Source organism: Boleophthalmus pectinirostris, unplaced genomic scaffold (assembly GCF_026225935.1).
Source record: "Boleophthalmus pectinirostris isolate CB_2022bp ecotype Guang Dong unplaced genomic scaffold, ASM2622593v1 HiC_scaffold_22, whole genome shotgun sequence".
Classification (NCBI taxonomy): Eukaryota; Metazoa; Chordata; class Actinopteri; order Gobiiformes; family Gobiidae; genus Boleophthalmus; species Boleophthalmus pectinirostris.
The window spans coordinates 13,681,283-13,696,091 of record NW_026571190.1 but is presented as its reverse complement, the minus strand read 5'-3'; the positions used below and the strand labels follow the sequence as shown (position 1 = coordinate 13,696,091).

The 14,809-nt window shown below is 36.7% G+C and overlaps 1 protein-coding gene across 1 annotated transcript; it reads left to right on the top strand.

Annotated features, from left to right (window-relative positions):
• The first annotated feature begins 455 nt into the window (after positions 1-455).
• On the top strand, positions 456-12,124 carry hoga1 (4-hydroxy-2-oxoglutarate aldolase 1). The gene is made up of 7 exons (XM_020920114.2): positions 456-904; positions 2,895-3,023; positions 3,445-3,572; positions 3,890-4,024; positions 7,393-7,489; positions 10,693-10,826; positions 11,548-12,124. The coding sequence occupies exons 1-7, from the start codon at positions 697-699 to the stop codon at positions 11,695-11,697; spliced, it is 981 nt and encodes a 326-aa protein (XP_020775773.1). The 5' UTR covers positions 456-696; the 3' UTR covers positions 11,698-12,124.
• Positions 12,125-14,809: the final 2,685 nt, after the last annotated feature.

The window sequence follows — 14,809 nt, the reverse complement described above, 5'->3', positions numbered from 1 at the left end:
TCAGTTTACTTTATAGGCTATTAATGTTAAGTGTAACCTTCCAATGTTTGCCAAAGATTCATTTGACTATACCTGGCTTTATTTTAAGTTACTCATCTATATCCTATAAACCAGGGTGAGCAAAATTCAAAACAGGGACACAACCGAGTTGGAATGGTTCACATAAATAAAACTGAAAAGACCATGTCTCACATGTGGGTCAGTCATAACATGACTTCTGTTTTACCTAAACAATTACAATTTATCCCCTTCTTTACTGTTGGTGTATCAGCTTGGTCAAAAATAGGGACAACTGGGACATTTCTTGCGTAAAACTGAGACAAATATGCTGGGACAGAGACCTCAAACCTGGGACTGTCCCGGGTCAATAGGGACGTCTGGTCTCCCTACAACAGACTTAATTTTGGCTTTTTGCCCAAAGTCTTGCAACTTTTACATGTAGGCGGAGTTTAGGAAATGCGCAGGAGGCTAAATTTGCAGCCTGCGTTTGAAGTCTATAATATTTTGTCATACAAAAATTACACGTAGGTCCACGTGGGTTTCTGCTGTTGGTGGGTTGAACCGAGTTGAACTTTGAGATAGAAATCGCGCTCGTGGTGAATATTTAGCTAAAAATTTGGGGTCAGTCAGCAACCCCGCAGCTGCCGCACTCCCACAGACACACCGCGGCCTGTCTTGAATCGTGTCCGCGTCGCCATGCACTGTCCCCGGGTCTGGAGTGCCGTGAGCGCCCTGAGCAGAGGAGCGTTATGGAGGGGCCGAGCGCAGAGCCACTCCACCGCCTCCAGCCTGGATCTGAGCGGGATCTACCCGCCCATAGCGACTCCTTTCGCGGCTAGCGAGGACGTGGACTACCGTAGACTAGAGGAGAACCTGCAAAAGTACCAGCAAATCCCGTTCAAAGGTTAGAGATGCTAAAGTCGCATAACATTTGAAGTTTCGCTATTTTGAAAAAATGAAACTTGCAATGGCACAGAGGCTAAACGAAAACGGAACTAGGCTAGAGGTTGTTTCATGATCAGATGTTGGCCCCATAGATTGTGTATTACCCCAGCCGGTCAATTCTAAGTGTTTGGCGCCATCTACTGGCCAAATACAGCAGACGCGTAACACAATCAGAATGGAAATCTACAAGCTCTAATGAAGATATTAGTTTTTGATCGTTAAAAAAGTTATAGTTGGGAGTTGAATATTTATATTCATGGGTTTCAGCTTCTCGTTATGCAGCATTTTGGGGATTTTTTCACCCATTCAAAAGATATAATGTTTAATTTATTTCTTATTTTTAAATTTTATTTATTTGTAAAGGGACAGCACATATTAATGAACATAAAAAATGTAAATATATAAAGATTATAGCCAACATGGCTAATTTTCATCTTCAGTCCCTTGGCAGGTAGATGTAAAATCATCTACAGGACAAAGAAAACTACAGCAACAATCACACAAAAGTACACAACACCAGCACACTCAATATACATACAACACACTCACTATACACATAATTAATGTTCATTTGAAGTTCAAAATCAAGAGTTTAAGAGTTAAACCAACAACCCCTCAATATAAAAGAAAATGTAAATTGGTTAAACATGGTGACATATTTGACCATTGAACAACCACTGTTTTAAGGCTTTAGAAAATGCAGCCAGTGTTGAAAGCTCTCGTATATGAACAGGCACTGTATTCCATGTTTGACCTGCGCGATAAGCAAAGGAGAGTTGTCCACACACTTTTCCTATACGGCACAGAGCAGTCGCCTCTAGAGCCTGCTCTTGTGAGATTTGAATTTCTTTTCACAAACTCATTCAGAGGAGGTGGAGCAAGATGATTTAAAACTTGTATAACAAAATTAAATCTGCATATTTGATTGTGTTGTCCCAGTTTAAGAATTTGTATTTGTCAAGTATTCTGCAGTAGTGATCATTTGTGGGCTTTTTGTCTAATACATTAAGTGCTTTTTAATAGATAGTTTCAGCTAATTTAAGCATAGTTTTGCTTGTCAGAGTCCAACTAGTTATGCAATTAGACGCAGCAAAATCATTGAATTTAAATACATTATTGCCATGTTTGTCGTTAGATTATTTCTTATATGATGAAAATTTGATAAATTATGATTTTATGCACTGTTCTTTTGACGTGTTGTTTGAACGATAGTTGTGGGTCCAGTGTGACTCCCAGATACTTCACTTCATGGACCAGTTTCAGTTTTGTTCCAAGCACAAATACTATATAAGATATAGATATAAGATATAGATATAAGATATAATATATTTAAATGTATTTATTGCTATGATTTTGAAAACCTTCTGAAAATGATGAATAGTCCAAAATCACAACAGCAGTCACCTCACAGGCCTTCACAAAACTGTTGGTTTACTGAACAACAAGAAGATTCACCAGCACCATTGGAAACAACTGTCCCAGGGCATCATACTTTTTTTAGACCTTCCTCCTTGTCAAGAAAAAAACTCTTAAGATCTAGCAATGATTCTTTTGAACCGATAAATTTGTGTATTTATTTTGGGGACAATGCATATTATTTAACCTTTCTTTAAATATACCAAAACACCGGGGTGTTTTTTTAAACTAGAGATATACTAATGTTTGCCAATAGTAAAATAAATTAAAATAATAGGAATTTATAAGCTGCAATAGCCAATTACATAGGCAACTCGTCAAAAATATTAACGCTATTAACGTACAAAATATTTTAGAACTAGTAGTAACCAAATAGTCGCAATAATTGAGCTTGTTCTGAGATAATTGCAAAGAGAAAGACAGTCCAAAGTGATATAGGTTAGTTTTGTCCCACCTTGGAAATCTGTAATAAAATGGCACTGACATATCCTTGATTGTGTAACCCTGTTGTGATATGTAGTATGCTGGTGCAGGTCTGGTGGTGCAGGGCAGTAATGGGGAGTACCCGTACCTGACGGAGGAGGAGAGGGTGGAGGTGGTGAGAGTCGTCCGAAAGAACCTCCCCAAAAACAAGCTTCTGATGGCAGGTTCCGGATGTGAATGTGAGTCCAGCTTTTTATTCAGAGACAACAGCTGTGAGGAGTGATCTAAACAAGTTACATTACACTTTCTGCACACAACATAAGAATATAAGAAGGAAAACAGTGCTATTGTCTTGTTCATAATGGCAAACCTTATTATGCTACTTTAGCTACTCTGTCCTTCTGTTATCCATACAATGTCAAGTAATTAGATATATACCTATGGCGAGTGGGGCTGCGGTGACTTTGTCAGCAAATAAAGGAGTTTGGAACCTCAAATGATGTTGAGAATGGCTGGTCTATTTGTTTATAGGGATATCATGATATGATATTTTAGTAATACAATTATTGTCAGATGAAACATCCCGATTTAACTATTGACATCGTGACCAAACCAAACTTGCCTTGACTTTTATGTGTGACTCTGGTCTTTTGTTTGTAGCGACTAGGGCCACAGTGCAGCTGACTGAGAAGATGGTGTCTGTTGGAGCAGACTGCCTCCTGGTGGTGACTCCGTGTTTTTATAAAGGGAAAATGGACACTGCCGCGCTCGTCCACCACTTCATCCAGGTCTGACCATCTCCTCACTATAGGCCTATGCAGTATTTTCAACATAATATTGTAAATATTGTAGTGACTATTGTGCTTTTCCTAATAACATATGTAGATTTTGTGTACATTCAGTTTTTTCTAAACCTTAATAAAACAGTCTTCAAAGTGAAATCTCAGAGATGCATGGACAGACGAGCTGCATATTTTCTTATATGCGCTGCACGTTTCCATGGCAATAAGGCCTTGTCACCTGTATTACTACTGTTAAGTTAGGTAGTAGGTTTACTTGTAGTTTTAGCTGTAGTAGTTCTTACTTCTTGTCTCTCTTATTTTAGGTGGCAGACCAGAGCCCAGTGCCTATCGTTCTGTACAGTGTCCCAGCCAACACTGGACTAGAGATCCCCTTAGAGGCCGTGGTCACACTGGCACAGCACCCAAACATTGTGGGGCTGAAGGACAGTGGAGGAGACGTAAGGAACAAACACACAAGACAGCTGTTTACTATTGAGAGAGCTGAACTAAAACTACCTAAGAAAAGAAACAAGTCTGCTGACTTTAATCAAAAACAGCACCACTGATTTGCATCTGCCCCTTTATGATTCACAATGCAACTGAATTCTTCTATGCTTCTGGCTACACTTATATGCTCACTCAGAATCCAATTATTATCATATTTCTGGGGTTGTTAGACTATTAAACATTACATGTAAATGCCAAAAAATCATTTTAATATTTTTAGTCTTTCTCATCATGATTCCTCTGAGTACTCACAGAAATCAGATAATAATTAGATATTGGCAATGTAAACATAGCCACTGATTTAAAAAAAAAAAAAAAAAGAACAAGTATGTTATCTTTGTAGCAATTGTGCCTTGAATGCAGAGGAAGATTACTCAAACATGTACAAATTACTCTTAGCTTTGGATTTGGTAAATGAGAAGGGAAAACAATGAAAACATGTTTAGAAGTTTCTAGTAGTTGATTTTCAATTTGATAATATGCTCCTTAATGCTTCTGGATGTGTTATCACAACTTTCTTCACAAACTCTTCTCAGACAGATGCTAAAATGCCGGTGCGGTCTCGCCTGTCCGTCAGAGTGCCACAGCGTTGGTGAATAATCTTTTTCGTCCGTGTTTTAAATGACCTTTAGTTGGCGCCTCTGGCCTTTTCTCCGCCCACAGCTCCAAGTCTGAACTGCGCCCACGCCATTCTCGGACAGGAGCTCAAACCACTCCTCTCGTCTGGCAGCAGCCCACTCAGACTACCGCACAGGGCAAAATTTAACAAGGAATATTCAAGTATGTTTACTGGAATTAGTAGCAGTCGTAGAAGTTGTAAGAAATAACATTAGTAGTTGTGGTAATGATGGTAGTATTAGTACTTGTAGAAATGTGTAGTAATAATTGTCACTGAGGTATAGTTTAAAATACGGAGCAGAATTTTAAATGTGCACTATGTAACTTTCTAGTGAAGGATCTGCCACCTGCTTATAGAGATGGAATTGCTTTGTCTGGAATATTTTACAGTATAACATTAAACTTAACATTGCTGTTGCTTTTATTGCTCAAAAATATCTTGAAAAACATGCTTTCTTGCTGTGAAGAGGGTCGCCTCTCCACAGATCTGATCTTTAACTTGGGCTGGTGGCATTGGTTGATTGTCTCCAAATTTGGTTTAAAACCATATTGTGGGACATTCTTGGGAAAGTAATAAGATCTCACGGACACGAGAAGCAGAAGTAGTAGTAGTAGTAGTAGTTACTTTTGCAACTACTTCTAGGTATTCCTAGTTCAGTTACTGTCAACTTCACCTAATATATTTATACTTATTAGCCCACATTCACATCATTTAGTCCTGTCACTGGTTTGTACGATTCTCTGCTCTTCTTTAAGTGAAATCTGTCATAGAGTTATAAATGAGGTGTCAATTCCCCAAAGGGACCATTTCATTTCATTGTCTTCTGCCCATGTTGTTTTTTCTACTTTAATCCAGATGTGCACCGACAACTCTCTATATATCCAAATAATTATCTCAGGAAAGTAATTAAAATGCCCACTAACGACTTCTCCCAGTAAGAGCCAATTGCCTTTGTAGCATCATAAGACACAAGATGATCTTTTATTGTGAAAATAATGATTAAAATGACAAGCAGTGTAAATTTAGAGCAATAAAGAATAGCTTTCTTAATGGCTTGTTGTAGTGTAGTAATTAGTTAAAGAATTGATCTAGGATGAATTAGAGTCAAAGCAAATATGCCTGAAAAATAAGGTAAAAAAATACTGAATTGTTTTGGATTACATGGTTTCTTTGTTATGAGTGACTTGGTTATTGGGCCATATTTATCCATTTTAATACTTCACGGTTGCTGTCAAAATATTTTTCACATTTTAAAACATTTTAAAAACTTAAATTCTTAACTTGAACTGACAAATGTGTAACTGCTTTGGTGGATGGTCTGCCACTTGCTTTCTTTGAATGTTTCTCAATATGGCATTAAACTCATCTTCATGTAGACAAGTCAGGGCATGTAATAGGTCAGATCTGTGGAGAAAGTATAAGAACTGAAATTGCATAGGAAATAAATTTAAAGTTAGTTATGTGAATGGCAGTAGTGATCCCATCAAAACCTAAAGGTTAGTCAGTCTTCTCCAGGGTTCCAGTTATAATTAATTAATTCATTAATATAGATATTATATAACTTGCTTTTATAAAGATTCAATTTACAGTGCACACTTACAGTGCATCCAGGAGCATGAACATTTGAGAGAAGACTGAAATGTTATGTAATAATCAGAATCTATAAATCCACACAAAACTGGCTAAAATGTGTCTAAATGTAAAATGTATTAGTTGAGGTTGAAGTACTTGACATGTGAAAGGACTGATATAATTACCCATTCATGTGCAGAAATATCAGTTTATATACTGTACCTGGCTTTATATTAAAGATTATGAGACTTGTATACATTGTATCTTAACTTATTTTGTAATTAAGTATTAACATTATATTCAATATTAAAATTTCCTCAAAACAACATTCACAATATTATCATTGCCCACTCATCTAATGCTAAACCAATACACTAATCCCATGCATTTCACAACATGTTTGTAGAGCTCTCTAAACTACTGGGATTGCAGATTTTATTCCTTATAAGACCCCACAGAGACAGGATATTTTATTATTTGCAGACGTCAGTATAATACTCAGATAATTCGCTGCCTTTGCGGTTTTGATTGCGATCAATCTTGTACCTCTCTCTCTACCTGCATTTCTATATTCTCCCCATATTATCTATAATTCTCCATTACCTGCAGGGTTGTTTGGCTTTTCAGACCCTGCTGTGCCATTCGTTTACAGCAGGGAGCCAGGTCTAAATATCCAGCTACCACTCTCCAATCAATTACAGCTATACCGTGTGATGAAAATGACGCCCATTCTGACATATGATGGACAGGCGACCGCTAAAAATACCCCCTTTTTCTCCCCGGTGCTTTCCTCCGCTCCCTCCCTCCTTCTTAGCTCCTTACATCTCTCAACATTTCTGATTAGTATTTGGCTTTTTTCATACATCCACGTTGACAAAAGCAGCTTAAAAAGACGCAACAAAATGGCATTAATTATTCATGAGTCTACCTACCCCCCAAGTCATTTGAAGTCCACTTGGGATTTCAGTCTTTTTTTTCTACTTTCAAAATATAGGGGGAAAAACACCCACCTTTCTCATCACGTTTTGAGCGATTTGTTTACATTTCTAAGCCGTCCCGTGGGATTAAAAAAAACTTGACAGAAAAGAGAAAATGTGTGATTTTTTTTCTTCTCATTTCTGTTTTTAGATCACAAGAATTGCGTTGATTGTTCACAAGACATCTGCACAGAAGTTCCAGGTTCTTGCAGGGTCGGCTGGGTTCCTCATGGCTGCCTATTGTGTTGGTAAGAATCACAGTTAGCATGTTTTTTTCACTGCGGGAAAAGGGCAGGAGTCAGAGAAATATTGGGTTGTTGCTTGTGTAAATCAAAATACAATAGAAGTGTTAATAAAAGGAGTGTAGCTTTGTTTACATGGCCCAAGTGCATGTAACAACAAATAGAAGTAAACATGGTATGAACTGGACTGTGACTTTACATTGTCCCCTGTGGTTCTGTACAACACAAAGGGTATTAGTCTACAGCAGGGTAGTCACAAGTCAGCGATTATTTTTATAGCGTGTGTATTATTTGTGACATTCAGAAATGGTTAATTCTGTTTTGTTTGTTTTAAGGACCCACAATACACTATTTTCTGATCTATGTTATAATATTGTTTCCTCATCAAAAACATGCCTGAAGTTGTGTGTTAAACATGTGAATGAAACAAAACAGAACACTGTTCCACCTTGTGATGTCTTGTGGTAATACAGAAAGTCCTCCACTATGTTTTTAACTCCATACACCTTCACTAGAATCATTTAGATGATTTCAGCCCTGGAGTTTCCAATCTCTACTGAATTGTAGGTAAAAGGAATTTGTTAGCTGGAAAACTACCACAACGTGACATTATAAGAGGGAAGATTTTGAGCTTTGGAGATGTGTGAATGAAATAAAACACAACTCCATGTTTTTGATGAGGAAACAATATTATAACATACATGGCTTAAAGCTCACAAGAATCCATTTTGTGTATTATTATTATTATTATTAATAATAATAATAATAATAATAATTATTATTATTATTATTATTATTATTATTATTATTATTATTATTATTATATTAATTAATAATAATAATAATAATAATAATAATAATAATACTGACATCTTTTTTATGAATAAAATCTTGGCATGTGTTTTACAGTCTGTATGTGTAGTCCAGATAACCATTTCAATTATTTTAATAGTTGACCTGTCTGGGTTATTCCAACGAATTGTTGTAGGCCTAGTGTACAGTTAAAGGTGCACATGACATGTACTTTACTGAGAGAAGATCCATGACATGATCCATATAGAGGCTGCTGTACTTCTGAGTATCCATCTTGTTTTGAAGTTGCAACGTTTTCATGATTTCCATGTGGTACACGTTTGCGAACGCTGGATTAGATAACACTTTTGGGAATATTCATGGACACGGCACTCAAAACCTAATGAGTCATCTCTGCATACGGTGTGAGAGGAATCTAAACCAGCTGCAGAGACACTGATGAGTGACTGATATGGAAATCTGCACCTCGAGCGAAAAGAGCAGTTTTAAAGTCCGAATTCAGGATCTAGATGCCCCCAATGAAGGGGCGGGGCAATGAGCTGTCAGTCAAAACTCAACTGACAGATTTGAAGGAAATGTAGTTTTGAAAATTTGACAATTCCAAATGTCATTTGCTGGGGATGGGACATGATGTCTTTCCAGGATTTCTCAAGACCAAAATGTCCCAAGGCCTATCGACAGTTTTAAACAGGAAGTCAATTGACCTGTTTCTGTTTCTATTATCAAGCCATTTTAAGTATTGGACTACATTGAACAAAAATGATGATATATGTGCGTTGTAGCCTATAAGTACTAGTAAATACCTGGAAAAAGAGAATATGTCTTTTTACAATACTAGACCATAGAAACTCAATAATAACAATGCTACAATTAATTTATCTAGTGCTCTCTTGGTGCTTTACATTGCATTTTCATTCATTTCACTGTAAATTAGGAACATTTGATGAATGAATCATTATTTCCATATAAATGAACAACTTTCAAAAATGCATAAATGTATAAAAAAAACTACATGCATATTTAAATTATCCCACGATTGTATAGCTTTTAGGCAGTTTTAGTTTCTTCAGTTAGAGTTTTGACCGGCTTCTCTAGTTGTTGCCCATGCTCCCAGTGCGAATCTAAATGGGTGGGATGTTGAGCTGTCAATCAAAAACCAACAGCTTCGAGGAAAATGATTTGGTTTGGACAAATAGATTGAATTGCATAGATTTGAATGTTATTACTCCTTTGAATTTTTTTTATTACTTTACTTGGTAATTAATTTAATTGGTTATAAGTCAGTAATATGAGTAGATCCCAAAGTTACAATCAAAATAAACCACTTTTCAATATGCAAAATGGCCAACCAACAATATTGAATTTTGATGTCCAAATTTATGCTGTAAATGCCCACGCTGCCACAGCGACACTGAAGGGGGTGGGAAGATGAGCTGTCAATCAAATTCAAACTCATAGCTTTGAGGGAAAGTGCTCGAGTGGTGGTCTGTGCTTATATTGGACACCTAGATGGATCTGTAGATGTGTTATTTTTTTCTGATAGTTTGACATCTCTCTGACACCAAATCACATACAAGGTTTTTTTTTTTCTTTAGATTGATTTGGTCTGGATGTTAAGTCAGCTGCATCTTTATGTTTTTGTCCACATACTACAACGGGATGTTCAAACTATGGCCCAGGGGCCAAATCTGTCACTCAGACATTTTTTTGTTAGTCCTCAGGCGCAACTGACCATAAACAGAATGTTTTTACTACAAATGTAAGTAATCCTACCACTAGTACCTCAACAGCATCAAATTACATTGCGATAACAACTTAAAACTACTGTCCCAAGCCTTATTAAAGGTATGTAAATTACACCAATGTGAATGACTCTATGGCTCTCTGCTTCAAAAACCTTTGGGTATCCCTGCTCTAGAACTACGAGTTTGTACTTAATTTGAGTATATATGCTGTGCCAGTATATAATATTTAGAAGTTTGCTAAAATTACATATGACGCTCATGGTATTATAGGTGTTTCAAATGGGTTGGCAAGGCATTTGTGCATTTGGCCAATACTGTTTAATACACATTGGGGCTGATAAAATGAATATTGAAAATCTTCTTAAAAATAGAAATTCTCAGGTTCAACATTTGTGAATTCACCTTTTGGAAATTTCATGGCAAAGTACAATATTATTAATATGGAACACTGGCTTTTTCCTTCCATCTGGCAGTATGACATCTTCTAGAATCTGAAAATCATCAAGAAAAAGAAGCGTGAATGTGGATTTTGAGACGAAGAAAAATTAAGTACATTTTCTGTGATGATGTTCTTTGGCATAAGTTGTGCTTGCATTTTGTTTCCAGTTGTCCAGTTAGAGCACAGCATGATTGTATGTCGTCTGTGTACAGGTGCAGTGGGCGGAGTCTGTGCTCTGGCAAACGTCCTAGGCCCTCAGGTGTGTGAGCTGCATCAGCTGTGTTTGAGTGGCCAATGGGACAAGGCCCGCGCTCTGCAGCAAAGGCTCATCGAACCAAACACAGCTGTGAGTCACTGCTCATTATGCATATTATTTTATAACACTATTTGGTAACACTTTATAATAACTATTTATTTTTAATGAACAGTTCATTTGGTGGTACCTGTGGTAAATATGTATTATAATTTTACATTGATTAAGTGGCAGTTTGTGGAAAAAGTTGAAGAAAAGTACAAAACTGCATGAATACCTCTATGTATGTCATCAACACAGAAAATTCATTCCAAAACGCAGGGACAGACACAGAGTTTAAACCTTCATTTAACAAAGTAAAGGTGTGTTATTTATTTTTATTAGTCTAATCATAACTATTGTGCAGTTTAGACCTGCTTTGGCCCTTGTTAATTATAATTAATTAATTATATAATATTAATTAATTAATATTATAGTTTCTAAGTTATTGAATCACCTCTCCATATCAATTAACCTATGTCACATCTGCTGCCCATGTGATGTCTAACTGCTTGATTAAGGGGTGGGAGTTAGGGTTGGGATATTAATAATGTTCTCATTGGTAAAAAAAAAAATTACTTGAAAACTTGTATTATTACTGAGAGTGGGGCCGCCTCTCCACAGATCAGACCTGTAACTTGAAAGTGAAACGTGAAAGTTTAATGCCACCAGAAAAATAGTGCAACTTTTTCTGAAGCAGATGTTATTTCCTGAAATGTGAGGCATCTTGACTAATCCATTTATCTGACCGCCCTCTGCCTTGTGCTCCCTGCAGGTGACCCGTGGCCTGGGCGTCCCAGGTCTGAAGACGGCAATGGAGTGGTTTGGTTTCCATGGAGGCACCTGTCGCTCTCCTCTGCAGCCACTCACAGACACACAGGCTCAGCAGCTCAGGAAAAACTTCTCAGACAATGGATGGATATGAACTCAATACAGGACAGAAAACAGTATATGCAAACGACAGCCTTCCCTTCATTAGTATATTATGTCCAGTTTATTACTGAAAGACTGATTGGACGAGGGGAGTGTGAGCTATCAATAAGAAACTGTCAGCTTCGAGGAAATTACTTTCTTTGGACTTATAGATTGAAAATATATTGATATCGCTATTATTAAATAAATACATAAATAAATGAATAAATAAATAGGTAGTGCATTTAAAGAGAAATTTGCATATATATAACTTTATTATTTAGTTCAAGGTCAATTATTGCATTTTTTAAAACCACACTTATTGTTAATTATTTGTAATTAACAATACAAATGATGATTCAGTGACTGATTGAATTGAAAAAGAAAATATGCTGTATTTCAACAGATTACAATGTAATAAATCCTCAAAGATTTTTGTAGCCATGAGAGTATTTATGAGTATTTTTATATATTTGGCATGATTTGTTTTTTGACTATATCAAGTGTAGGGCATGCCAAATTGCTCAGTTAATGTTTATATGTTTCAAAATCTTAAGCAGTGAATTCATTGTGAAATTCTGATGGCAGTAGCTCAGTGGCTAGCACTCACACCTCACAGTAAGAAGGTCCTAAGTTTGACTCCTGGGCCTTTTCTGCCATGTTTGCATGTTTTCCAGGGAATTCCAGTTTTCCATCAAAAAATCCTAAAACAGTACTGACCAAGACTAGTTCAGGATTTGGAGATGGGTTCCTGAGTACCCACTGCTCCTGACAGGTTGCCCGAGTTGCATAGAAGGATGGGTCAAATGTCAGACAAGACAAGGCAAGTTTATTTGTTATAGCACAATTCATCCAAAAAAAAACAAAAACCACACAGTTCAAAGAAGACATAAAAATGATCAGCCATATCAGACATCGACCACACTGACATTTGAAATATTTACTCCCTTTGTAATACACAGGTTTAGAGTGTGCCCTGTGTTGTGGGTGGACTCACTGACATGCTTGAGTCAGACCCAACATTTCAAGGACAGCAGTGAGCTCTTTCTGTGCATTATCCACATGTACATTAGAATTCCCTGTAATGACTAAACCATCGAAGTCTGAGCGTACGACTGAAAACATCTCAGTAAAATCATTGATAAAACTTTGACCACAACTTTTTGCTGTGGGTTACGGCCTACAGTAGCTTTTGTGTTCAGCGAATAAACAACAAGAAGAATTTGACGTGTTTCCTTACACTGGAACGCTACACTGGATAAGGTTAACCTAACCCTAAGGCACTACAGACACATGTGCAGCGGTTATCTCATCACAAATTAACCATACAATAAAGTAATTTCTCTTGTAAGAATACAGCACAAATTTATTTTCACATTATTCCACTCTCTGTTACACAAAGCTTGAAGAGAGGGTCAGTGTTTTTATCGTTTCTTCATAAATAAACGTCTTGGTAGCACACAGCGTTGAGAGCGGGAAAGTTAAGAATCGTAATTATGTCTGTAATTAAAACGGTGTCCATAGCAACTGCACTTCGTCAATCTTATGCAATCAAGTCTCCAATTAGCACCAGTTAGCTTCAGTAGCAGAAAAACAAAAGAGATGCACTTTTCGCTGTTTGTATTTGCATTGTGGACCACACTTTTGGACATTGAGAGACATGTGTGGCTCATTCTCCTGATAACCGTCTTAAATACACCAAAAGTAAACACAAACTTGGCCAATATGTCCAGTGGTTTTGCAATAAGTCAGCATTACAATTCTTATCAGTAGAAGCTGTATTTGATCTGAACATGCTCATCTCGTATCGTGTCTGTGAAATTTGAATTATAAATGCTACATACTGTATCTTTAAGTGTTTGAGGACCTCATGTTTGCATTGCACTTCCCTATTTGTCCACTCGGGGGCGCTTTATTCCTCTGGTGTCTCTGATCTCTGAATAAAGCAGTCGGTGGGGTTGTGTTGAAAGGAGCAGGAGGCACAGCTCAGTGACACAACGAGACTCATGGGAAAAAAGAATAGCACAGGACAGAAGTTAATGATTTTGGGGACAACAGAAAATTACATAAATCAATACAATTAAATATAATACAATAAATTAAAAACAAAATTAATAATAATATAACAATAATTCAATAAGTTGTATTATTTTCTGTTGTGGGTCTGTTATGGAGATGTTATTGTTTTGCTTAAGCTGTTCAAGAGTATGGCATTACATTTATCTATCTCAATGCAGACGAACAGGACATGCCACCCGCCCAAGTTACTCGTCAGATCTGCAGAGATGAGCCTGCTGACAGTATAAATTTTTAAAGATATTTTTCATGGGATAAAAACACCTGTAATAAGATTGATTTGATTAACATGCATGTTGACAAGCCAACATCTTCCTGCAGCATTCAGCCATTTTGTTCCTCACTGTTGAATGAGCATATATGGATAATCACAGTTGATATTTTTGATATCTATTCTGTAAAATACCGTCAAATATACCCTGATATAGCCATGTCTTTTGCAAGAATCTTATTAACCCACTCCTCCTTTGTTATAATCTCAGACAATTAAACCTGACGTGTCTTTAGGCGTTTGAGCAATATATTCCAATGTAATTATGAGATTAAGCAATTTTCTCCAAAGGCAAATCTTGTCCACTTAGCTTTCTACCACTTTGTATAAGGACAATAGTGATCATCATATCCTGAAACTGGCTTAAATAAAATCCACAAATTCATTCCTCCTCTCCTATGTAATCCAATATAATGTAATATAATGTAATGGTAGTCTCCTCTCACTTTTAGCCCTATAGACTCTGTGTCTGTTAGGTGCTATGTCTTGCCTTTGCTTATTATAGAAAGGTATGAATATTTAAAATGGCCAACACAATAACAACAACTGTGTCTTGTTTATATATATTATGTCTTTTACCAGATTTCAAAGTATCTGTATCTGTGGGGAGCTTGTTCAAATCAAATCAAAGTTGCAAATTTAATCATTGATTCATCCATTGCTTTCTATTATCTAAACCTTTTGCCATGGCTCATCTATTATGTTTTTATTTGTTCACAGTAAAATACAGTTTTCAGCAACACAGCCCTTTTTCCAGCCCTTTTTCAAAGGTGCACTG